Source organism: Nicotiana sylvestris, chromosome 6 (genome assembly GCF_000393655.2).
Source record: "Nicotiana sylvestris chromosome 6, ASM39365v2, whole genome shotgun sequence".
Lineage (NCBI taxonomy): Eukaryota > Viridiplantae > Streptophyta > Magnoliopsida > Solanales > Solanaceae > Nicotiana > Nicotiana sylvestris.
This window is the reverse complement of record NC_091062.1, coordinates 131,952,104-131,976,354: the sequence shown is the minus strand read 5'-3', so window position 1 is coordinate 131,976,354 and position 24,251 is coordinate 131,952,104. Positions and strand designations below refer to the sequence as shown.

Genomic DNA, 24,251 nt, shown 5'->3' with positions numbered 1-24,251 from the left:
ATGATGTTTTAAATGATATTTTGGGCTGAGCATTATGTTTTACTGTTGCCCGAGTGGCTGTGAGGTTCTGACTGAGTAAGGCTGAGGGCCTATGTTATGAGGAAACACTGATTAGGATTATGAGGCTGAGGGCCTGAGATTTATGCGCCACGAGATGGCTTGTTGATATGAGGCCGAGAGCCTAGTGATGATGCCACGAGATGGCTTGATATTGTGCTTGGGTCATAAGGGGCCCCTCCAGGAGTCTGTACACCCCCAGTGAGCGCGGGTACCCATTATGATGTGAGATATAGCCCGAGGGGCTGATATTGTTCTGAGATATTGCCCGGGGGTGGATTTATTGATATTGTTCCTGAGGGGCGAACCTTTATGTGTTTATCTTTCTTATTTTATCGGTCGTTTACCTGTTTAATTGTTGAATAGGCATTTCATGAAGTTAAACTGAACTTATATGATTTTACAACTTATATGATTTTACATATCTTTAATAAATCACTGTTTTTATCTCTTTTACTACTTCATTATAGCTTGTAATGGGCCTTACATGTTTTCATATCTCTCAGTTTTTTATTTATGATTATTACTCACTGAGTTGGAGAACTCACTTTACTCCCTGCACCCCGTGTGTAGATTCAGGCGTTGCTCATCCCATTAGCGCGAGTTGAGAGCTCCCAGTAGACTTTGGAGTCCACGAGGTAGCTGTTTGGCATCCGTAGTCCCGTGTTTCTCCCCCTTTATCTCATTTCTATCTCTTTATCAGTTATTCTGTAATAGTTTAGTAGGCTTTTCAGACTTGTGTTGGGATTGATAGATGCTCATGACTAGTGACACCCCGGTATCGGGATGTGTTAGGTTGTATTCCGCAAATTGTTTGTATTGTCACTGCTTACTTTTGGATTTATATCATGTTTAAGACTAAACGCTTATTATTTAATTGCTTAAAACGGTATTAGAAATGTGTCGGCTGGCCTTGTCTTCACGAGAGGCGCCATCACAACCTGGTCTGAGTTTAGGGTCATGACAAGTTGGTATCAGAACCTAGGTTACATATGTCTCACGAGTCATGAACAGGTTTAGTAGAGTCTCATGGATCGATACGAAGACGTCTGTATTATCCTCGAGAGGCTACAAAACCTTTAGGAAAAACTTTATATTATTGAAATTCTTGTCGTGTGAATTTGTTGATCCGGGTACTAAACTTCTGTCATTCTATTCTCTCACAGATGGTTAGGACACACGCTACCGGCCAGGATGGACAACTACCAGTACCACCAGCTATGGCAACTAAAGGCTGAGGATGCAGTCGTGGTTGCGGTAGGGGCAGAGGTGTGACCCGCACAGCAGCTAGGCAACACCTGTAGATCCACCAACTGCCCCAGTTCAGGATCAGGTCCTAGTTGTGGACGCTCCAGTAGCACCAGCTCAGGCACAAGCTGTGCCCATTGTGATTCCGTGTCTTTAGGTGGCCTTGGCTCAGAATCTATTAGTTTGCACTGGCCAAGCTCAGGCGATTTCAGTCACTACAGCCGCAACTACTTCTCTGGTCGGGGAAGGCAATCAGACTCTCGCCGCTTGCACACCAGAGTAGGTCGTGCAGGAACTTCAGACACCGGGGGCGCCTCCAGCCCAACCGGTGGCAACTGCTCAAGACTATGTGGTTCCTTCTATGCCAGAGGAAGAGCAACATAGGGTAGAGAGGTATGGTAGATTTCATCCTCCGGCCTTCAGTAGTGTAGAGGGTGATGATGCCTAGGGTTTCCTGTATAGGTGTTAGAGGATGCTTCGTACATCGGGTATTCTGGAGACCAGCGGGGTCGCTTTCACTACTTATCAGTTTTTTGGAGCTGCCTTCACTTGGTGGGAGACTTTTGAGAGGTGTAGGCCTACTGGTGCAGCACCCCTTACCTAGTAGCAGTTCTCCGTACTCTTTCTGGAGAAATATGTGCCGCAGTCTCATAGAGAGGAGCTGCGTAGGGAGTTTGAGTGGTTGCGTTAGGGAGAGATGACTGTGACGCAGTATGAGATTAGGTTTTTCGAGTTAGCTCGTCATGCTATTTGGTTGGTTCCAATAGATAGAGAGAGGATTAGGAGGTTTGTTAATGGCCTCACTTATCAGCTTCATATTCTCATGTCCAGGGAGAGGGTGACTGGTGCTACTTGTGGGGAAGTTGTGGATATTGCCCGTGAGATTGAGTTTGTTCGTTGCTAGGAGCGAGAGGAGAGGAAGGCCAAGAGGCCTCGAGGATCTGGTAGTTACAGTGGTACTCCTTCGAGAGGTCAGTTTCAGCACAGCAGAGGTCGTCCATTCAGGCATGCTCAGCCAGTTCGCCCAGGTTATCGTGGGGCATCATCGGGTCATGGTTCTCATAGTTCTCATCAGGGCTAGTTATCTCTTAGTGCCCTTCCAGCTCAGAGTTCATCCCGTGCTTCATCAGTTCAGGATTCTTCCATGCTATGTACATTATCTAGTCATTTTCGTGTTAGGGGTTCCCTTCAGTCCCCTTCTCCAGCACCCGGGAGTTGCTATAAGTGTGGAGAGATGGGTTATATGTGGAGGAAGTGTCCTCGTCGTCTCGTAGGTCCATTTTAGCAGAGGGGTCAGTCATCGGCTTCAGCGCCAGTTACTTCATCATCACCCACCCAGCTAGCTAGGAGTGGAGGTCAGTCAGCTAGAGGCCGTCCCAGAGGGGGAGGTCAATCAGGTGACAGTTAGGCCCGTTTCTATGCACTTCCAGCTAGACCCGATGCTATTGCTTCCGATATTGTCATTACAGGTATTGTTTCAGTTTGCCACAGAGATGCCTCTGTATTATTTGATCCTGGTTCCACCTTTTCTTATGTGTCATCATACTTTGCTCGTTATTTGGGTACGCCCCGTGAGTCTCTTGTTTTACCTGTTCATGTATCTACCCTAGTGGGCGATACTATTGTTGTAGACCGTGTGTACCGATCATGTGTGGTGACTATTGGGAGTCTGGAGACCTGAGTGGTTCTTTTACTATTATATATGATGGATTTCGATGTTATTTTGGGCATGGATTGGTTATCTCCATGTCGTGCTATTCTCGACTGTCATGCTAAGATAGTGACATTGGCTAAACTGAGTGTGCCATGGATTGAGTGTCAAGGTTTGATTGATTATGTTCCCACTAGAGTAATCTCATTCTTGAAAGCCTAGCGTATGGTTGGGAAGGGTTTTCTTTCTTATCTAACCTTTGTGAGGGATGTCGGTGTAGAGACTACCAGTATTGATTCTGTTCCAGTTGTGAGGGATTTTCCCAATGTGTTTCGTGCAGACCTGTCGGGCATGCCACCAGACAGGGATATTGATTTTGGTATTGACCTGGTGCCAGGCACGCAGCCCATTTCTATTCTGTCGTATCGTATGACACCAGTGGATTTGAAGGAGTTAAAGGAGCAGCTTCAGGAACTCCTTGATAAGGGGTTCATTCAGCCTAGTGTGTCACCTTGGGGTGCGCCGGTTCTATTTGTGAAGTTGAAGGATGGCACCATGAGGATGTGCATTGATTATAGGCAATTGAACAAATTAATAGTTAAGAACAAGTATCCTCTACCTCGCATTGATGATTTATTCGACTAGCTTCAGGGAGCGAGAGTGTTCTCCCAGATTGATCTCCATTCAGGTTATCACCAGTTAAAGATCAGGGACTCGGATATTCTTAAGATGGCTCTCAGGAACCGATATGGTCATTATGAGTTCTTGGTGATGTCTTTTGGGCTGACCAATGCCCCAGCAGCGTTCATGCAAGATGAACAGCGTGTTCTGGCCTTATTTTAACTCGTTTGTCATAGTTTTCTTTGATGATATTCTACTGTATTCACGTAGTTAGGAGGAGCATGCAAAGCATTTGAGAGTTGTGTTGTAGAGATTGAGGGAGGAGAAGCTTTATGCAAAATTCTCCAAGTGTGAGTTTTGGCTTAGTTCAGTGGCTTTCTTAGGGCACGTGGTGTCTAGCGAGGGTATTCAGGTTGACTCGAAGAAGATTGAGGTGGTTCAAAGTTGGCCCAGACCGTCCTCAGCCATAGAGATTCGCAGCTTTCTTGGTTTGGCAGGTTATATTGCCGGTTTGTTCAAGGATTCTCGTCTATCACATCGCCCTTGACCAAGTTGACTCAGAAGGGTGCTTCATTTGTATAGTCGGATGAGTGTGAGGAGAGCTTTCAGCATCTCAAGACAACCTCGATCACAACTCTAGTCTTAGTTTTGCCATCAACTTTAGGTTCATATACCGTGTATTGTAATGGTTCGAGAGTTGGTATTTGTTGTGTATTTATGCAGGAGGGTAGAGTTATTTCTTATGCTTCTCGTCAGTTAAAGCCCCATGAGAAGAACTAACCCGTTCATGATTTAGAGTTGGCTGTCATAGTTCACGCGTTGAAGATTTGGAGGCATTACTTGTATTGTGTGTCTTGTGAGGTGTTTACTGATCATCATAGTCTCCAACACCTGTTCAAGCAGAAAGATCTTAACTTGAGGCAGCGGAGATGGTTGGAGTTGCTAAAGGAATATGATATTACTATTCTGTACCGTCCAGGGAAGGCCAATGTGGTGGCCAATGCTTTGAGCTGAAAGGAGGTGAGTATGGGGAGTTTGACATATATTCCAGTTGGGGAGAGACCTCTTGCATTTGATGTTCAGGCCTTGAACAATCACTTCGTGAGGTTAGATATTTTGAAGCTCAGTCGGGTATTGGCTTGTGTTGTTTCTCGGTCTTCCTTTTATGATCGCATTAGAGAGCGCTAGTATGATGATCCGTATTTGCTTATGCTTAAGGATAGAGTTCAGCATGATGATGCCAGAGATGTGACTATTGGTGATGATGGAGTGTTGAGGATGGAGGGCCGGATATGTGTGCCCAATGTGGATGGGCTTTGGGAGTTGATTCTGGATGAGGCCCATAGCTCGCGGTATTCCATTCATATGGGTGCCACAAAGATGTATCAAGATTTGAGGAAGCATTATTGGTGGAGAAGAATGAAGAAATATATTGTGGGATTTGTAACTGGGTGTCTCAATTGTCAGCAGGTGAAATATGAGCATCAAAGATCGGGTGGCTTGCTTCAGCAGATGAATATTCCAGAGTGGAAGTGGGAGCGGATCACTATAGACTTTGTAGTTGTACTCCCACAGGCTTTGAAAAAGTTTGATGGCATTTGGGTGATTGTGGATCGGCTGACCAAGTCTGCGCACTTCATTCCTGTGTATACTACCTATTCTTCAGAGCGGTTGGCAAAGATCTATATCCGAGAGATTGTTCGTTTGCATGGTGTCCTAGTTTCAATCATTTCAGATAGGGGCACTAAGTTTACTTTGTAGTTTTGGAGGTCTGTGCAGCGAGAGTTGGTACTCATGTTGAGTTGAGCACAACTTTTCACCCTTAGACGGACGGGCAATCCGAGCGCACTATTCAGATACTGGAGGATATGTTGCGTGCTTTTATCATTGATTTAGGAGGGTCATGGGATCAATTTTTACAGCTTGCAGAGTTAGCTTATAACAAAAACTACCAATCGAGTATTCAGATGGCTCCATATGAGGCTTTGTATGGGAGACGGTATAGATCTCCAATTGGTTGGTTCGAACCGGGTGAGGCTAGACTATTGGGGACAGACTTGGTGCATGATGCTTTAGAAAAGGTGAAGGTGATTCAGGAGAGGCTTCGTACCGCGCAGTTAAGGCTGAAGAGCTATGCTAACAGGAAGGTTCGAGATGTGTCCTACATGGTTGGTGAGAAGGTTCTGTTGAAGTCGCCCATGAAGGGTGTCATGAGATTTGGGAAGAAAGGTAAATTGAGTCCTCAGTTCATATGGCCTTTTGGGGTGCTTCGGAGGATTGGGGAGGTGGCTTATGAGCTTGCTTTGCCACCCAGCATGTCGAGTGTGCATCTGCTATTTCATGTTTCTATGCTCCGGAAGTATATTGGGGACCTGTCTTATGTTCTGTATTTTAGCACTATTAAGTTAGATGATGATTTGACATATGATGTAGAGCCAGTAGCTATTTTGGGTCGTCAGGATCGAAAGTTGAGGTCAAAGGATATCGCTTCAGTGAAAGTTTAATGGAGGGGTCAGCCCGTGGAGGAGGCTACTCGGGAGACCGAGCAGGAAATGCAGAGCAAATATCCTCACCTATTTGAGGCTTCAGGTATGTTTTTTAACTCGTTCGAGGACAAACATTTGTTTATGTTAGGGAGGATGAGATGACCCGACCAGTCGTCTCATGAGTTACCGCTTCGTTTCCCCCATTTCTTCTTCTTATTGCTTTGTCTATCGGTTCTAGATGTGATCGGGTTGGTTGGCTTGGGTTCGAAAAGGATTTGGTACGATTTAAGACACTTAGTCTCTTTTGAGGAAGCTTAAGTTGGAAAAAAGTCAACCGGATGTTGACTTATGTGTTAGAGGGCTCGGATGTGAGTTTCGAGGGTTCGGATAGCTTTGGGAGGTGATTTAGGACTTAGGATCATGATCGTAATGAGTTTTGGAGGTTCGGAATAGATTTAGGCGTGAATTGGCAAAAATGGATTTTTGGCGTTTTCCGGTTGATAGGTGAGATTTTGATATAGGGGTCAGAATGGAATTCCGAGAGTTGTAATAGTTCCGCTATGTTATTTGGGATGTGTGTGCAAAAGTTTAGGTCATTCGGATGTGGTTTGGTTGAGTTTTTCATCAAAAGCGTTATTCGGAAGAATTTGGAAACTTAGGCTTGAATCCGATGAGTTTTTGTTGATCCGATGTTGTTTGAGGTATTTTGAAGATTGGTATAAGTTTGACTGAGGTTATGGGATATGTTTGTGCTTTTTGTAGAGGTCCCAGATGCCTCGGGTGGTTTCGTATGGTTGACGGAGAGTTTGGAATTTTTGTAGAAGCTGAAGATTTTCTGCTTCTGGTATTTCCGCACCTGCGGATTGGGGACCGCAGGTGCGATGCTGCATATGCAAGTGGGGAAGGCCGCAGAAGCGGAAGAAAGTGAGGGAGGCAGAAACCTAAGAAGCGGTTGGTAAACCTCACCTGCGATGCCGCAAGTGCGGCTGGTGCATCACAGATGCGAAAAGCTGGAGGATAAGTGAAAACCATAGAAGCGGTTCTTGGACCGCAAAGCGGTACCGCAGATGCGGTGGATTGACCGCAGATGCAAAAATGCCTGGGTCAGAACATATAAATTGTTTCCTTCGCAATTTTTGAGCTTTTCCACCATTTTTATGTCGCCTTTGGAGCTTTTTGGATGATTTTTGAAGAAGTATTTCAAGGGAACTTTATTGAGGTAAGAATTTTGGACCTAAAACTCGTTCCTATGGTATTATTTCACGGATTCGAGCTATAATTAATGGATTTTAAGGGTTAAAATGGGGGAAACTAGGGCTTGGTATTGGACACCTAGACTTGAGGTTTTGATGGACCATTTGTGGTTGGATTTTTGGTACTTTTGATATGTACGAACTCGTGAGGAGATGAGGAATCTATTCATGTGAATTTTATTGAATTCTGAGACGTGGTCCTAGGGGTCGGGTTTTGGTAATTTTGGGATTTAAGTTGTAAGTTGATTATTTTCGTTTGGGCTTCGTTCCCTTAGCATATTTTGACGTCGTGATTCTGATTTTGGTTAGATTCGATGCGAGTGGAGGCCGATTCGAGGGGCAAAGGCGTCGTGGGCTAGATTTGGACCAGATTGATGTGAGTAATGATTGTAAATGATGTCCTGAGGGTATGAAACCCCCGATTTGCACATCGTTGTGCTATGTTGAGTTGATGCACAAGCTTGATGACGAGTGTGGGGTCGTGCACTATTGGAGATTGTGACTTAGTCCATCCTGAATGACTATTTCACCGTGTATTTGAATTAAAACTATTTGCTATCATCATGTTTTGGGTTGAATGCCATATTTGGGCCTCGTGCCAACTATCTGAACCCTTAGAGGATTTTATTGATATTTCCTCACTGTTTTCACTTTATACTTGAACTCGATCATGCTATATTCTACTGTTTTTCATAACTCATCCATGTTTACTCTACTTTAACACTTAAATTATTTTAAATGATATTTTGGGCTGAGCATTATGTTTTACTGTTGCTCGAGTAGCTGTGAGGTTCTGACTAAGTAAGACCGAGGGCCTATGTTGTGAGGAAACACTGATTAGGGTTATAAGGCTGAGGACCTGAGATTTATACGCCACGAGATGGCTTGTTGATATAAGGCCGAGAGCCTAGTGATGATGCCACGAGATGGCTTGATATTGAGCTTGGGCCGTAAGGGTTCCCTCCAGGAGTCTGCACACCCCTAGTGAGTGTAGGTACCCATTGTGATGTGAGATATAGCCCGAGGGGCTGGTATTGTTCTGAGATATTGCCCGAGGGGCGGATTTGTTGATATTGTGTCCGAGGGGTGAACCTTTTTATGTTTATCTTTCTTATTTGCCTGTCATTTACCTCTTTAATTGTTGAATAGGAATTTCATGAAGTTAAATTGAACTTATATGATTTTACATATATTTACTAAATCACTATTTTTACCTCTTTTACTGCTTCATTATAGCCTGTAATGTGCCTTACATGTTTTCATATCTCTCAGTCATTTATTTATGATTATTACTCATTGAGTTGGAGTACTCACTTTACTCCTTGCACCCCGTGTGCAGATTCAGGCGTTGCTGATACTGCTAGCGTGAGTTGAGAGCTCCCGGTAGACTTCGGAGTCCACGAGGTAGTTGCTTGGCGTCTGCAGTCCCGTGTTTCTCCCCTTTTATCTCATTTCTATCTCTTTATCAGTTATTTTGTTATAGTTAGTAGGATTTTCAGTCTTGAGTTAGGATTGATAGATGCTCATGACTAGTGACATCCCGGTATCAGGCTGTGTTGGGTTGTATTCCGCAAATTGTTTATATTGTCACTGCTTACTTTTGGATTTATATCATGTTTAAGACTAAACGCTTATTGTTTAATTTCTTAAAACGGAATTGGAAATGTGTCGGCTGGCCTTATCTTCATGAGAGGCGATATCACGACCGGGTCTGAGTTTAGGGTCGTGACAGTTGGTGAGAAGGTTTTGTTGAAGGTTTCGCCCATGAAGGGTGTAATGAGGTTTGGGAAGAAGGGTAAATTGAGTCCTCAGTTCATTGGGCCTTTTGAGGTGCTTCAAAGGATTGGGGAGGTGGCTTATGAGCTTGCCTTGCCACCCAGCCTGTCGAGTGTGCATCCGGCATTTCACGTTTCTATGCTCCGGAAGTATATTGGGGATTCGTCTCATGTTCTGAATTTTAGCACGGTTCAGTTGGATGGTGATTTGACTTATGACATGGAGCTAGCAGCTATTTTGCAGTGTCAGGTTCGAAAGTTGAGATCAAAGGATATAGCTTCGGTGAAAGTGCAGTGGAGAGGTCAGCCCATGGAGGAGGCTACCTGGGAGACCAAACGGGAGATGTGGAGCAAATATCCTCACTTGTTTGAGGCTTCGGATATGTTTCTTGACTCATTCAAGAATGAACATTTGTTTAAGAGGGGGAGGATGTGACGACCCGGCCAGTCGTCTCATGAGTTACCACTCAGTTTCCCCCATTTATGCTTCTTATTGCTTTGTTTATTGGTTCCATGTGTGACCAGGTTGGTTGGCTCAGGTTCGAAAAGGTTTTGAGAAGGTTTGAGAAACTTAGTCTCTTTTAAGGAAGCTTAAGTTGGAAAAGTCAACCAGATGTTGACTTATGTGTTAAAGGGCTTGGATGTGTGTTCTGATGGTTCAGATAGTTTCACGAGGTGATTTGGGACTTAGGAGCATGATCAGAATGCATTTTGGAGGTCCGTAGTAGATTTAGGGTTGAATTGGCAAAGTTGGAATTTTGGCATTTTCCTGCTGATAGGTGAGATTTAGATATATGGGTTGGAGTGGAATTCCGAGAGTTTCAATAGTTCCGTTGTGTCATTTGGGATGTGTGTGCAAAATTTTAGGTCATTCGGACGTGGTTTGGTTTACTTTTTGATCAAAAGCGTAATTTAGAAGATTTTGGAAACTTAGGCTTGAATCTGATGTGTTTTGGTTGATTCGATGTTGTTTGAGGTGTTTTGAAGATTGGTACCTGTTTGGACGGTGGTATGTGACTTGTTTGTGCTTTTGGTTGAGGTCCCGGGGGCCTCGAGGGTGATTTCGGATGGTTGGCGGAAAGAATGGAAAATTGAGATGGCAGCTGAAGTTGAAGTCTGCTGACATAACCGCATCTGTGGTTGGGAGGCCGCAAGTGTGACCCCCGCAAATGCGGAAAAGAAGTCGCATAAGCGGAAAGAGGCTAGGAAGGTTGTGACCACAGAAGCGGTTGGGTAACCACACCTGCGATGGCGTAGGTGCGGAGTGAGCATCGCAGATGCGGGAAGTTGGGACATAAGTGAAAAATCGTAGAAGCGGTTTATGGACTGCAAAAGCGGAACCGCATGAGCAGAATTTTGACCGCAGATGCGAAATACTTGGGCTAGAAGTCATAAATTATTTCCTTTGTGATTTTTGAGCTATTCCGCCATTTCTAAGTTGGCTTTGGAGCTTTTTGGGGGATTTTGAAGAGGGATTCAAGGGTTATCGTTTGGAGGTAAGATTTTTGTGTCTAATAATCGATCCTATGGTATTATTTAACAGATTAGAGCTATAATTAATGGAATTTAAAGGTTAAAATTGGGGAAACTAGGGCTTGGTATTGGAGACCTAGACTTGAGGATTTGAGGGACCATTTGTGGTTGGATTTTGGGACTTTTGATATGTATGAACTTGTGGGGAGATAAGGAAACTATTGATGTAAAATTTATCGAATTCCGAGACGTGGGCCAGGGTGTTGGGTTTTGGTAATTTCGGGATGTATGTGTAAATTGATTATTTTCGCTTGGGCTTCGTTCCCTTAGTATAATTTGACGCCGCGATTATGATTGTGGAAAGATTCGACGTGAGTGGAGGCCGATTCGAGGGGCAAAGGCATCGTGGCCTAGAGTTTGGATAGGATTGAGGTGAGTAATAATTGTAAATGTTGTCCTGCGGGTATGAAACCCCGGATTTCCATATCGTGGTGCTGTATTGAGGTGACACATACGCTAGATGAAGAGCGTGGGGTCATGCACTGTTGGGGATTGTGACTTAGTCCGTCCCGAATGACTATTTTACCGCGTATTTGACTGAAAAATTTTTGCTATCATCATGTTTTGGGTTGAATGCTATATTTGGGCCTCGTGCAAACTATTTGAACCCTTAGGGGATTTTTACTGATATTTCCTCAATGTTTTGACTTTATACTTGTACTCAGTCATGCTATATTCTATCATTTTCATAATTCAGCCATGTTTACTCTGCTTTAACACTTAAAATGATATTTTAAATGATATTTTGGGCTGAGCATCATGTTTTACTGTTGCCTGAGTGGCTTATGAGATTCTGACTGAGTAAGGTCGAGGGCCTGTGTTGTGAGGAAACACTAATTATGATTATGAGGCTGAGGGCCTGAGATTGGTACGCCACGAGGTGGCTTGTTGATATGAGGCCGAGATCCTAGTGATGATGCCACGAGATGGCTTGATATTGTGCTTGGGCCGTAAGGGGCCCCTCTAGGAGTCTGCACACCCCCAGTGAGCACGGGTTCCCATTGTGATGTGAGATATAGCCCGAAGGGCTGGTTGTTGTTCCATGTGTTGCCCGAGGGGTTGATTCTATTGATATTGTGCCTGAGGAGCATTTCTTTATGTGTTTATCTTTTCTAGTTGCCTGTCTTTTACTTGCTTAACTTTATAAAAAGGTATTTTTAAGAAGTTTAAACTGAACTAAAGTGACTTTGCATATTTTCACTGTTTCACTATTTTTACTTGCTTTTATTGCTTCTTTTATAGTCTATTGATATGCCTTTACATGGTTTCTTATTACTCACTCTGCATTTATTATTATTACTCGCTGAGTTGGAGTACTGACTTTACTCCCTGCACCCCGTGTGCAGATTCAGGCGCTTCAGGTCCCGCTAGCGAGTGTTGATCCTTCTAGCTCAGGCAGATTCGGAGATTCTCTAGGTAGCTGCCAGCGTTCGCAGCCCAAATCTTCTTCCCTTATCTTATTTTCCCTGTTTTAGCTTTGTGTCAGACTATATAGACTTTCCTTGTCTTTATTCGGATTGTAGATGCTCATGACTGGTGACACCCCGATATTGGGCTATGTTGGTTTTAAATTCCACGAATTGCACTGTCACTACTTATTTTGGGATTTTATCATGTTTAAGAATTAATTGTATTCTCTTAATTGCTTAAAAGGGATTTGGGAATGTGTTGGCTGACCTTGTCTTCACAAGAGGCACCATCACGACTGGGTTCGGGTTTAGGGTCATGACAATTAATGATTTTCCGGCCTATGCAAATTTATCTAGATGGAGTACAAAAGGAAAATTATCTTGCCCATGTTGCAACAAAGAAACATCCTCAATCAGGTTAGAAAATGGTAAAAAGCAGTGTTATATGGGTCATAGACACTTTCTTCCTCTTAATCACAAATGGAGAAATGATAAACAGTCATTTGATGGCACTAAGGAGCGAAGACTACCACCCAATATTTTATCGGGTGAGGATATACTTGATCAAGTGGCTGACTTAGATGGTTTACCACTAACAAAGGATCCAAAGAAGAAGCCTAAAATATCACATGAGAGTAGGGGTGATAATTGGAATAAGAAGAGTATTTTCTTTGATCTTTCCTATTGGAAAACTCTATTGTTGCGACATAATTTAGATGTGATGCATATTGAGAAAAATGTATGTGACAATATTTTGGGGACAATCTTAAATGTCAAAGGAAAAACTAAAGATACCATAAAAGCTCGATTGGATTTGCAAGCAAAGAACATAAGGAAAGAATTGCATCCAATTAAAAATGGGGAAAAATATGAGCTACCGACAACATATTATACGTTATCTCCTTACGAGAAGAACATATTTTTAAGATTCCTAAAGAACTTAAAGGTTCCAGATGGATATTCATCAAATATATCTCAGTGTGTCAACACTGAAGATTGTAAAATTTCAGGCATAAAAAGTCATGATTGTCATGTTCTTCTACAACATTTACTTCTACTTGCTATACGTGGTATGCTTTGCAAATCTGTATGTGAACCTCTTCTTGAGTTGTCTTTATTTTTCAACTTGCTTGGAGCAAAATATTTAAGAATGGAAGAGTTAGAACAAAGAACAGCTCAAATTCCTATAACTCTGTGCAAGTTAGAAAAGGTATTCCCTCCTTCATTTTTTGATGTGATGGTGCACTTGCCGATCCATTTAGCTAATGAGACTATGATTGCTGGAACTATTCAATATAGATGGATGTATCCAGTGGAGCGATGGCTATACATTTTGAAATCTTTAGTTGGTAATAGGGCTTTCTCAGAAGGTTCTATCGCGGAGGGATATTTGGCAACTAAATGTTTAACTTTATGTTCAAGGTATTTGCATACAATGGAAACAAAATTTAATCGTCTTGAGCAGAATTATGATGGTGGTATTATTGAATCTGATGGAGGTTTAATAGTTTTTGTCAACCTGGAAAAGAATTAAGAGCTGGAAATATAGACAAACTTAATCTAGATGAATTAGAGCAAGCACATATTTTTATTTTGAAGAATTGTGATGAAATTCAACCATTTTTCGAGTAAGTATTGACTCGACATAATAATTTTATTATATTTTATCCATGATTTCAATTAAAATGACATGTTGTTCTTTAATATTTTGTAGAAAGTTTTCACAAATTCCAGGTGATACCTCTCAAAAACATTCTGATAAGGAGTTCATTAGCTGGTTTAAAAAAAAGGTTAGTACAAGTTATATACTATTGTTATTTTTCTAACCATAATATTATATAGTATTTGCTAATTAAATTATATAATTGATTTTGATAGGTTGTATAATTGTACAAATGTGATAACAGTAAGAAAATGGAAGATTTGCTCACTTTGTCACGTGGTCCCCTGCCATATGTGAGACGTCTTAAAGGTTATGTTACTGATGGATATAGGTTTCATGTGGAAGATTATGACAGGGGTTTGAGGACTCAAAACTACGGAGTGATTGTAGTTGGTGAGACAGATGACGAGAATAAAAATATTGATTATTATGGAGAACTTACTGTGATTTTTGAATTGCAATTTATTGGAGGCAAAAGAGTGATATTGTTTAGATGTATGTGGTTTGATCTGTATGACCAAGAAAAGAGAGTTAAAATGGATGAATATGGCTTTGTGAGTGTTAGCTGTCAGCGGTTATTGAAAACTAATGAGCCATTTGTATTAGCAAACCAAGCATTACAAGTATTTTATGTCGACGATCCTTCAAATAAAGGCTGGCATGTTGCAAGAAAAGTTCTACCTCGTGATACTTTTGACATTTTACAAGAAAAGGATGATGATTTGGAGAATTTGGATAATTCTACACAAATAAAAAGGAAAAGAACTGATGAAGTTTTTTGACCTTTATCATGCATGTTGTCATACCTCCTTTTTCTACCCCCGGAAGGGTATAAAGGGAGTTTTTTCCAATTTAAGTGACAATCGAAACGAGATTATTTATTTATTGATCAGAGTCGCCACTTGAGATAATTTATGGTGTCCCAAGTCACCGGTTCAAATCCCGAATCGAGGAAAGATTGACTCTGTTTTACAGTCCATGAACACAGAAATTCGGGTAAGGAATTCTGTTAACCCGAGAGAAGGTGTTAGGCATTCCCAGGTTCCGTGGTTTTATCACGGTCGCTCAACTGTTATTATTGGCCTATTTATTTGATTTTAAAACATCTTTGAACCGTATATGCATTTTTATTCCTTTTAAACCGCTTTTAATAATCCAATTGTTATACAGCTAATTATTTGATTACACATTGCGAATAATGTCACGGGAACCGTATCCACGATCCACAACATGTTTAATTATTTAACAAAATTAAATTATAGTCAGGTCACATAAATGTACCCTCGGATTTTAGAATTTTGTATCACAACTACGTCATGGGAATCGTACCCGTAGCTATGCTACTTTATTTAATTAACGAGCCTAAAGTAAACTACGAGAGTTCAAGGCATTCTTCTACATTGGTGAGGATATTGTTGTGAGGGCCATAGACTAGGTGATTGGATGGTACACCTCAATTTTATTAAAGGGAAAAGCATTTAACTACGGATGTTCATATTTAAAACCAATTCGAAATTAAGTATCACAACTATGTCACAGGAACCGTACCCGTAGTTATGACGATTTATTTAATTATCGCACCTAAAATAAAATATGATATTGTTAATTATTCTATGGAGAAAAATTCTATATGTTAGATTTAAGGAAAAAAACTAACACGAAAGAAATAAGAATTGCCGACTTGACGATACGAAATCCAAGTATCAGAAATTAGGTTGCTAAGGTTAGGTAGAGATATTTTGTTACCCTACTTTATTTGATCCCTGTTGTGTTTTATTCTGCTCAAACTCACAGATAAAATAATAGTCAATTATACATATAGGGATTCACTTTAACACCCCTATCTGTACGTAGTTGGAAAGGCCAATTAATTATGGACCCATTCACTTTCCTTTGATTCATTCACATAACCTAATCTAGAACTTACAATATCTGAACATGATTTAATTTTTAAGGACTAGTTGTACCCCATCTCCCATGACCCATTTCAAACAACTTAACCAAACTAAATAAAGATGATGACACAACTAACAAATAACTTTCCAAGGACACCTGGTATCAGTAAGCTTATAAACACAGGTAACAAAATGAATAACAGAGAGCAATAAAAAGAAAAATTGGCTAGCATTATGATACAAAAACCATGATGTCCCTTGTACCCCCCATTCTCTGTCTGCTACAAAATTCTAACGTTTAAAAATGAAAAACCATTAATGCAAAACATGGCCAAATAATATTGGAATATGCATCCATAATATTTGACTGATTAACCCATAGAAGGGAACAACAACGCATATAACTCAAAGTGAACAGGCGGTTTCTCTTGATTAAGAATCTAAGTGACTAAAGAAAAACTCCCTTGAAATTCATCACATGTTTGAGCTAAGTGAAAAAAGGAAGAATAAGCCAACTAACACAAACCGATTTCGAACAAAATTTCCAACAGGCTACTATACTACTCCTAACAGTTATAATATAGAACCAGCAGGGAATTTGAAGGAGCTAAGGATATTTTAATTAAATACTAGGCAGGTGAGCTTTTCAGAAAAAATAAAATAAACTATAACACAAATATTGATTTAAATAAAAAGTATAAACTTCATATTTCAATTCTTGAGTCATTTACTATCATATTCCTCTTAACAGTACATTCACTAAGCTTCACAGTAAACTTTAATAATTTAATCACAGGCAGAAGCGATGACCATTCGTTTCCTAATCGAGCACATGTTGTTACTTTATTTCAAAACAGAATACTTCATGGAAAAGTTATAACAGATTCTTGTTCAAACTGTTAAAAGGAAAAACAAAAAAAAACACAGGAACAATCACAAAGGCAAAGATGCCAATACCTTAAACTCAACTGAATGGAAATGCTGCTAGGAGATATGACTTAAACAAACACACTCAACACGAGGTAAACTGAGTCAAGAAGAAAATAAATAATGTTTCAAAATTACTAATGGCTTAATCTAGACAATAATTAATTTATTCCACACATGTTCAAACAAAAGAGAGGAAAAGTTTAAAATGAACCTGTTCGGCTAAAATTCTTTAATGTTCTGCTCCAAAATTTAAACTGAGAACGGCAACGCAATCGAGCAGAAAACGCAAGCCAAGCCACGAACCTCGGATGGAAACTCGAATCGGCATCGGAATTCCGAACCCAAACACATCCAACTTAAACTTCAATCATACTCCATTCTTGAGAACCAGAAACAAAAAAAATGCTGAAATTTTGGTAATTTTTCTGATTTCTTTTGAAATGAAATAAACCTCGAACAAAATCAAACTCAGACTATATATTTTTTTATTTTTGTTTCTGAAAATGCAATCTAAACCTGAAGAATCTAAAGAAAAGGACTCAAAGAAACCTAGAACCTTTTACCTCCCCAATTCCTTTTCGAAAATCTCTCTTGAACCCCTTCACACAAGGAAAAATCTCACCTTATACAGACCCTCCGAAAAATTCTCGAAGCTTCTGCCCAAAACCCCCACCTGAAATTCCTTTTCAAACCCTTTCTATGAATGATTTTTGGGATAAATAGAGGGCGAGGATTGATTTTCATCCATCCACGACCCCCATTTATCCAGTAAATCGATCGAGAGGCACAAAAAATCTGGAAGGAATATTCTAATTGTCAGAGGCCGTTACACCATGTGGCAGGGGGAGCGCGTGAGGCGAGTTTGGGTTCACTCGCCTGAATTTTGGCGAGTTTGGGAATGAATTCAGGTGAGGAACATAGTGAATAGGGTAAGCGTCGCTTCTAAGTTTGGAAATTAGGGTATGATTTTTTTGGGGAAAAATTTATAAGGAGCTTAAATAGTAAGGGGGAAAACGGGGCGGGTAAGTGATGGGCCAGACGGGTTTTGAGTATTTAAGCTGGGGAAGTTTGGGCAATTAGGTGGGATTTGGGCTTAGCAATCAGTTGACCCAATTGGAATTAAAACAGCCTTTTTCACTTTCCCCTTTTCTTTTTGTTTTTCTATTCTTTTTTTAATTAATAAAATCCTAAAATTAACTCCTAAATTAATCTAAGCTGTAAAATTAAATTAATTACCTAGTAACAATAAGTATAACATTATTTAGTCCTAAATCAAAAGGAAAAATCTATAGACTAAAATTAAAAGGTGTAAAATGAGCTATTTTGTGATTTTCGTTTTTAATAAAAGAAATAATTACTAATTAATTCCAAAAAATATAAAATCAAACCTAAATGCAATGCATGGTATTTTTTATATTTTTTATTTTTAATGGAAATTAAATATGCACAAAAATTCAAATAATTAGTAAAATTGTACAAAAAATCCTATAAAATTGCAAAAATTGGAAAAATTATTTTCTTATATTTTATGGGAGTAATTCATATAAGGGAAAAATCATGTACTCACAACTGCCCCTCTTTGCTCGGAAACCCGAAGAGTTTTTGTGCAAAGATACAGTGAGCGGATACGAGCGATTTTTGCCCGTTTGAATACTCCGTGGGAAGCATTTTTTGAAAGATTTGACCGCACCTTGCTTCCGAGGTTGCCTACATATCCTTGGCTATAAAGGAATCAGGTCAGTGTAGTTCTGGAAAATGATGGAGAGATGAGTTGGAGAGTCGAGTGAGGTGTCGTTCGGCCGAAGTTCCGGTCCGTGGTCCTGTTATTACATCAAAAAAATGAAAGACACTAACTAAGCCTGTCAGCTACAAGTTACAAGATTCCTATTTATGAGTCTTCTAACTTGAACTTGCAGTTTCTGCGGCTTCGTTGACTCGCAGTCTCCAGGTGAGCTTCCTTTGTTGCTGACTTGAATTGCATTCTAAAGTGAATTCCCTTATTCTCTAGGTAGGCACCTGATTGCCAATGCTCGAACTGTCTTCCTTTGAAACTTGGACTACCTTCCCTTGTTCTCCAAGTGGGCTCCTGATTGCTGACCCTGAACTGTTTTCTCCTTGAACATTGAACTGCCTTCCTTTGCAACTTGAACTACTTTCCTTGTTCTCCATGTGGGTGCTTGATTGCCAAAACATGAACCGTTTTCCCTTGCTTTCCAGGTGGGCGCCTGATTGCCAAAACTTTAACTGTATTCCCTTGGTCTCCAGGTGGGCGCCTGATTGCCAAAACTTTAACTGTATTCCCTTGGTCTCCAGGTGGGCGCCTGATTGCCAAAACTTTAACTGTATTCCCTTGCTCTCTAGGTGGGCCTGATTGCCAAAACATGAACTGTATTCCCTTGCTCTCTATGTGGGCGCCTGATTACCAAAACTTTAACTGTATTCCCTAGCTCTCCACGTGGGTGCCTGATTACCAAAACATGAATTGTATTCCCTTTATTACCTTAAACTGTTTTCCATTGAAACCTGTGTTGTCTTCCTTTGAAACTTGAACTGCTTTCTTTATTCTCCAGGTGAGCGCCTGATTGCCAAAATTTTAACTATACTCCCTTGCTCTCCAGTGGGCGCCTGATTGCCAAAACTTTAACTATATTCCTCGAAACTTGACTTGTTTTCCCTTATTCTCCAGGTGGGTGCCTGATTTCCAATATCTATACTGCTTTTCTTTGAAACTTGACTTGCTTCTCCTTATTCTCCAGGTGGGCGCTTAATTACCAACACTTGCACTGTTTTTCCTTGAGACTTGAATTGCTCCTCCTTGTTCTCCAGGTGGGTGCCTGACTTCCAACACTTGTACTACTTTTCCCTCGAAACTTGACTTGTTTCCCTTGTTCTCCAGGTGGGCTCCTGATTGCTGAACTTGAACCGCCTTCCTTTGGAAATTGCTGCTTTCCCTTTGTTCTCCAGATAGGTGTCTGACTACCAACATTTGAATTGTATTCCTTTCCTCTGAAACTTGAATTATTTTCTCTTGTTTTCCAAGTGGGTGCCTGATCGCAGACACTCAAACCATCTTCTCTTGCTACTTGAAACATGAACTGTTCTCCCTTGTTATCTAGGTGGGCGCCTGATTGCTAAGCTTGTCCCGCTTTCCTTTGAACTTGTGTCATCTTCCTTTGTTCTCCAGGTGGGTGCCTGGTTGCTGAACCCGAACTGCTTTCTCTTAAGCCTGCTTTTCCTTTGAATTGTCTTCCTTTGAAATTTGAATTGCTTTCCCTTTGTTCTCCAAGTGGGCGCCTGATTGCTGAACCTGAACTACTTTCCCTTGAAACGCGAACTATTTTCCCTTATTTCTCTAGGTTAGTGCCTGATTACAACAAAAATAGATAAAACAAAGAAACTTTTCTGCCCCAGTTTTAGTATGTAGGCACATCTGTGAGTGTTAATTGAATCATGTTACCTAATATCTCTAAGAATTTTAAAAGCTAGACCCCATTATCCAGGAGGGCCCTGAAAACTTCAAATTAAATATCATCTTAAGAATGACAACTTTTAAAGCTAAATTATATTTCCTAAAGGTAGGACTTACGCTAAATCTTATTACCTATGAAGATCTTAAAAATAAATCCCATTATCCAGGAGGGTCCTGAAAATTTCCAATTTAATCTCTTCCTAAGAATGAAAACTTAAAAACCAACTTATATTTTCTCAAAGTAGAGCTTATGATGTATCTTGTTACTCATGAATGTTTTTAATTTTAACTAAGTCCCACTGTCCAGGAGGGTCCTGAGAACTTCAAATTAAATCTCATTATCCAGGCAGATCCTAAGAATTTATGGTCGAACCTGTTCGGTACATGTTTTCCTTACGGAGGGTTCCTCCGGAACAAATAAGAATTCCTGCCCCTGTTTCAATCAAAGAGAACTTTACCGGTTTGAAAAATATGGTGGTTAGTTTGTGGCATTCTTACTGAAGGTGGCCTTTCCATTATCGTGCTTTGCTCTAACTAGATGCTTTGAACTAGCCAAGAATTGTTTGACTTTCTGACTGCATCTCAACTACAGGACCCTGAATGACCCGAGTGCTCTACACCCAACCCATTGTTTTACATTTCTGACCTTTCTACCTGAAACTCTGTATTTCTCACAAGATTCCCAAACCATTCGCCCAATGGAGCTTTCACTGACACCCTATTTTCACTTTGCATCATGCTATCTCTGTTATGTTTTGGCCACACTTTGCTTTGTGAAATTTGGAAGTTGATAGTGAGATTTGAAATCCTTTCTCACTTGCTTATACACAGCTGATATTGGAAAAACCTTAAAGAAATAAACCCAGAAGAAATGAAAGACAATGACTTCGAGAGTTAGGAATAAAGAAGAAAATCCAAAACTGGATGACTGTTTGAGGGAGAAAAGGAAAATAGACTTATCTGAGTGGAGCAGCTGGTAGCAATGATCATGACATGCATTTTGGATTGATTAGCCCAGCTTATTCAACCCATCACCTTTTAGTTGTCATACTTTATGCCCCGGGATTTCCACAACCCAATCTCTTCGCCAAGTCACTCACCTTGTTTTGCTTGCAGTGCTCTGAAGGGTTTTTACCAATAAACCTCTCTCATTTGTTCATCTCTCAAATCACTGTCGCCTTACGGTGCCAATGAAGGTTTTCACCAATAAGACTCTCTCATTTTAATTTTTCTCATCTTTCCATCTCCCTACGGTGACCATGAGGATTTTCACGAATAAGACTCTCTCATTTTTAATTTTTCTCAGCTTTCAATCGCCTTACGGTGCCCGTGAGGGTCTTCACCAATAAGACTCTCTTATTTTTTTTTATTTTTTCTGCTTAGACCAGAGTGTTCCCCTGATATGAATTGCACCCCTACCTGCTTGACTTGGCATCTCTCGAAGACTGATCGGAAGGTCTTTTTTTGGAACATAATGTGGGCTTTTGGATAGGGTTATAAAGAAAGGATATCACAAAGGCTCAAAGACAGTTTGAATGGGTTCAAAATTACAACTTTTGGAATCAGATTTCTTACAACAAACACAACTTTCTGCCCCAGTTTCTTTGCTTGGGGACTTATGAATTTTTTATTTTGATGGGACCGAACCGTGAGGCTGCCTACGTATCCTTAAAAGGAATCAGGTCGAACGTAGTTCATAACGTAGTTCATGGCATAGGAATTGCTTTGTTTTTGTACTTTTCACTTTTCTTTCCTTTCTCTCTTTTCTTTTCTTTTCTTTTTTTTCTTTTTTTTCACTTTTTCTTCTCTTTCTTCTCTTTTTTTTCTTTTCCTTTCTTTCTTCTCTTTTTTTTTCCCTTTTTTGCATTCTTTCTTTCTCTTTCCTCTTCTCTTTTCTCCTTTTCTTCTTTACTTAACTTTTGCGTTCATATTTCTGAATTTTGCTACTGATTCCAAAAGAGGGGTATGAAAGGACATAAATAAGGCTCAAAGGGGTATCAAAGGATAAGTTTTTACATAGCAGAATAATCTTCAAAATATACCAAGTACAAACAATAATTTAGACAAACCAAAGAAATCATACATAATATCTTTTGACTACATCAGAATTGATAGCCATATCTACATATTTGGCTTGTACATCTGTTAAATATAAAGCACCATTGGACAACACTCTTGTTATGATGAATGACCCCTGCCAATTTGGGGCGAACTTGCCTTTTGCTTCAACCTGATGAAGAAGGATGCGTTTCAATACTTGCTGACCTACTTCAAATTTCTGCGGATGCACCTTCTTGTTATATGCTCTTGCCATTATCTTCTGACATACTGTTGCTAATCTTTTCTCATCAATCAAACTCAATAGCTCCAGACGAGTTTTGACACACTCATCATCATCAATTCCGGCTTCAACCACAATCCAAAGGGATGGGATTTCAACTTCCGCGGGTATCACTGCTTCAGTTCCATATACCAACAAATAAGGAGTTGCACCCACTGAAGTGCGAACAGTAGTGCGATAACCCAACAATGCAAAGGTAAACTTTTCATGCCATTGCCTGAAACCTTGTACCATTTTCCGAAGTATCTTCTTTATATTCTTGTTGGCTGCCTCGACTGCTCCATTTTCCTTGGGGCGGAATTTTGATGTGTAATCTTAAACTGTTGACACACTTCCTTCATCAGATGTCAATTAAGATTGGCACCATTATCTGTGATGATCACCTTCGGGATCCCAAACTGACAAATGATATTTGAATGAATAAAATCGACCACTGCCTTCTTGGTCACAAATTTGAAAGTTTTAGCTTCAACCCACTTAGTGAAATAGTCAATGGCCACCAGAATGAACCTGTGTCTATTGGATGTTGCTGGCTCAATTGGTTTGATGACATTCATACCCCAAGCAACAAAGGGCCATGGTGCGGACATTGTGTGTAATTCAGAAGGCGGAGAATGAATCAAATATCCGTGTACTTGGCATTGATGACACTTGCACACAAAACTGATACAATCTCGCTCTATGGTGAGCCAATAATAACCTACTCGAAGAATTTTTTTTCCAGAACATACCCACTCATATGCGGCCTGCAGACTTCGGAATGCACTTCAGTCATGATAGTCATGGCTTGTCTAGCATCTATGCATCTTAACAATCCCAGATCTGGAGTTCTTTTGTACAAAACTCCTCTACTGAAGAAAAATCCACTTGCCAAGCATCGAATTATTCACTTTTGATCCTCTGTGGCTTGTACTAGATATACCCCCGATCTGATGTACTCCCTGATATCGTGGAACCAAGGATCACCGTCAAGTTCTTCTTCTACCATGTTACAGCAAGCATGCTGATCGTAGACCTGAATATGCAAAGGTCAACATAAGCCTTATCTGGATGATGTAACATCAATGCCAAAGTAGCCAAAGCGTCAGCAACCTCATTGTGGATCCTAGGGATATGCCTGAACTCCACTGATCTAAACCGCTGACAGAGATCCTGCAGACATTGACGATACGGTATGAGTTTCAAATCTCGAGTCTCCCATTCTCCCTAGATCTGATGCACTAACAGATCTGAATCTCCCAAAACCAGCACTTCCTGGACTCTCATGTCCATAGCCAACCTTAATCCCAAAATGCATGCTTCGTACTCGGCCATGTTGTTCGTACAGTAGAAACGAAGCTGAGTAGTGACAGGGTAGTGATGCCCTGTTTCAAAATTGAGTACAGCTTTTATCCCAACACCTTTCATATTAGCAGCTCCATCAAAGAAGAGTTTCCAACCGGGATTTTCGTCCTTCTCGACCTCATCAATATGGATTACCTCTTCATCAGGGAAGTAAGTCCTCAAAGGTTCATATTCTTCATCCACCGGGTTCTCGACCAAGTGATCAGCTAAAGCATGGGCTTTCTTCGTTGTTCGAGTCACATATACGATGTCAAACTCTGTGAGCAAGATCTGCCACTTTGTGAGCCTTCCTGTGGGCATGGGCTTCTGAAAGATATACTTCAAAGGATCTAGGCGATCGATGAGTTAAGTAGTGTAGGACGACAAATAATGCTTCAACTTCTGACTATGAAGTTGACGGATCCAACTCATAGATTAGTTAAGCAGTGGCAATTCATGGATAGCTTTGATCTTTGACGGATCCAACTCAATGCCCCGCCGACTGACTATGAACCCTAACAGCTTCCTAGATGGAACACCAAATGAACACTTGGCAGGGTTGAGCTTAAGATTATATCTGCGGAGCCTCTGAAAGAA

The 24,251-nt window shown here is 40.6% G+C and overlaps 2 protein-coding genes across 2 annotated transcripts; both read right to left on the bottom strand.

Moving 5' to 3' along the window:
• Positions 1 to 22,067: 22,067 nt before the first annotated feature.
• LOC138871283 (uncharacterized) lies at positions 22,068 to 22,565 on the bottom strand. Its single transcript, XM_070149158.1, has one exon. It carries the CDS (start codon positions 22,563 to 22,565, stop codon positions 22,068 to 22,070), a length of 498 nt encoding a protein of 165 aa, XP_070005259.1.
• Positions 22,566 to 23,312: 747 nt separating this feature from the next.
• On the bottom strand, positions 23,313 to 23,975 carry LOC138871282 (uncharacterized). The gene is made up of 2 exons (XM_070149157.1): positions 23,577 to 23,975; positions 23,313 to 23,483 (listed from the first exon to the last, which is right to left on the bottom strand). The coding sequence occupies exons 1-2, from the start codon at positions 23,973 to 23,975 to the stop codon at positions 23,313 to 23,315; spliced, it is 570 nt and encodes a 189-aa protein (XP_070005258.1).
• Positions 23,976 to 24,251: the final 276 nt, after the last annotated feature.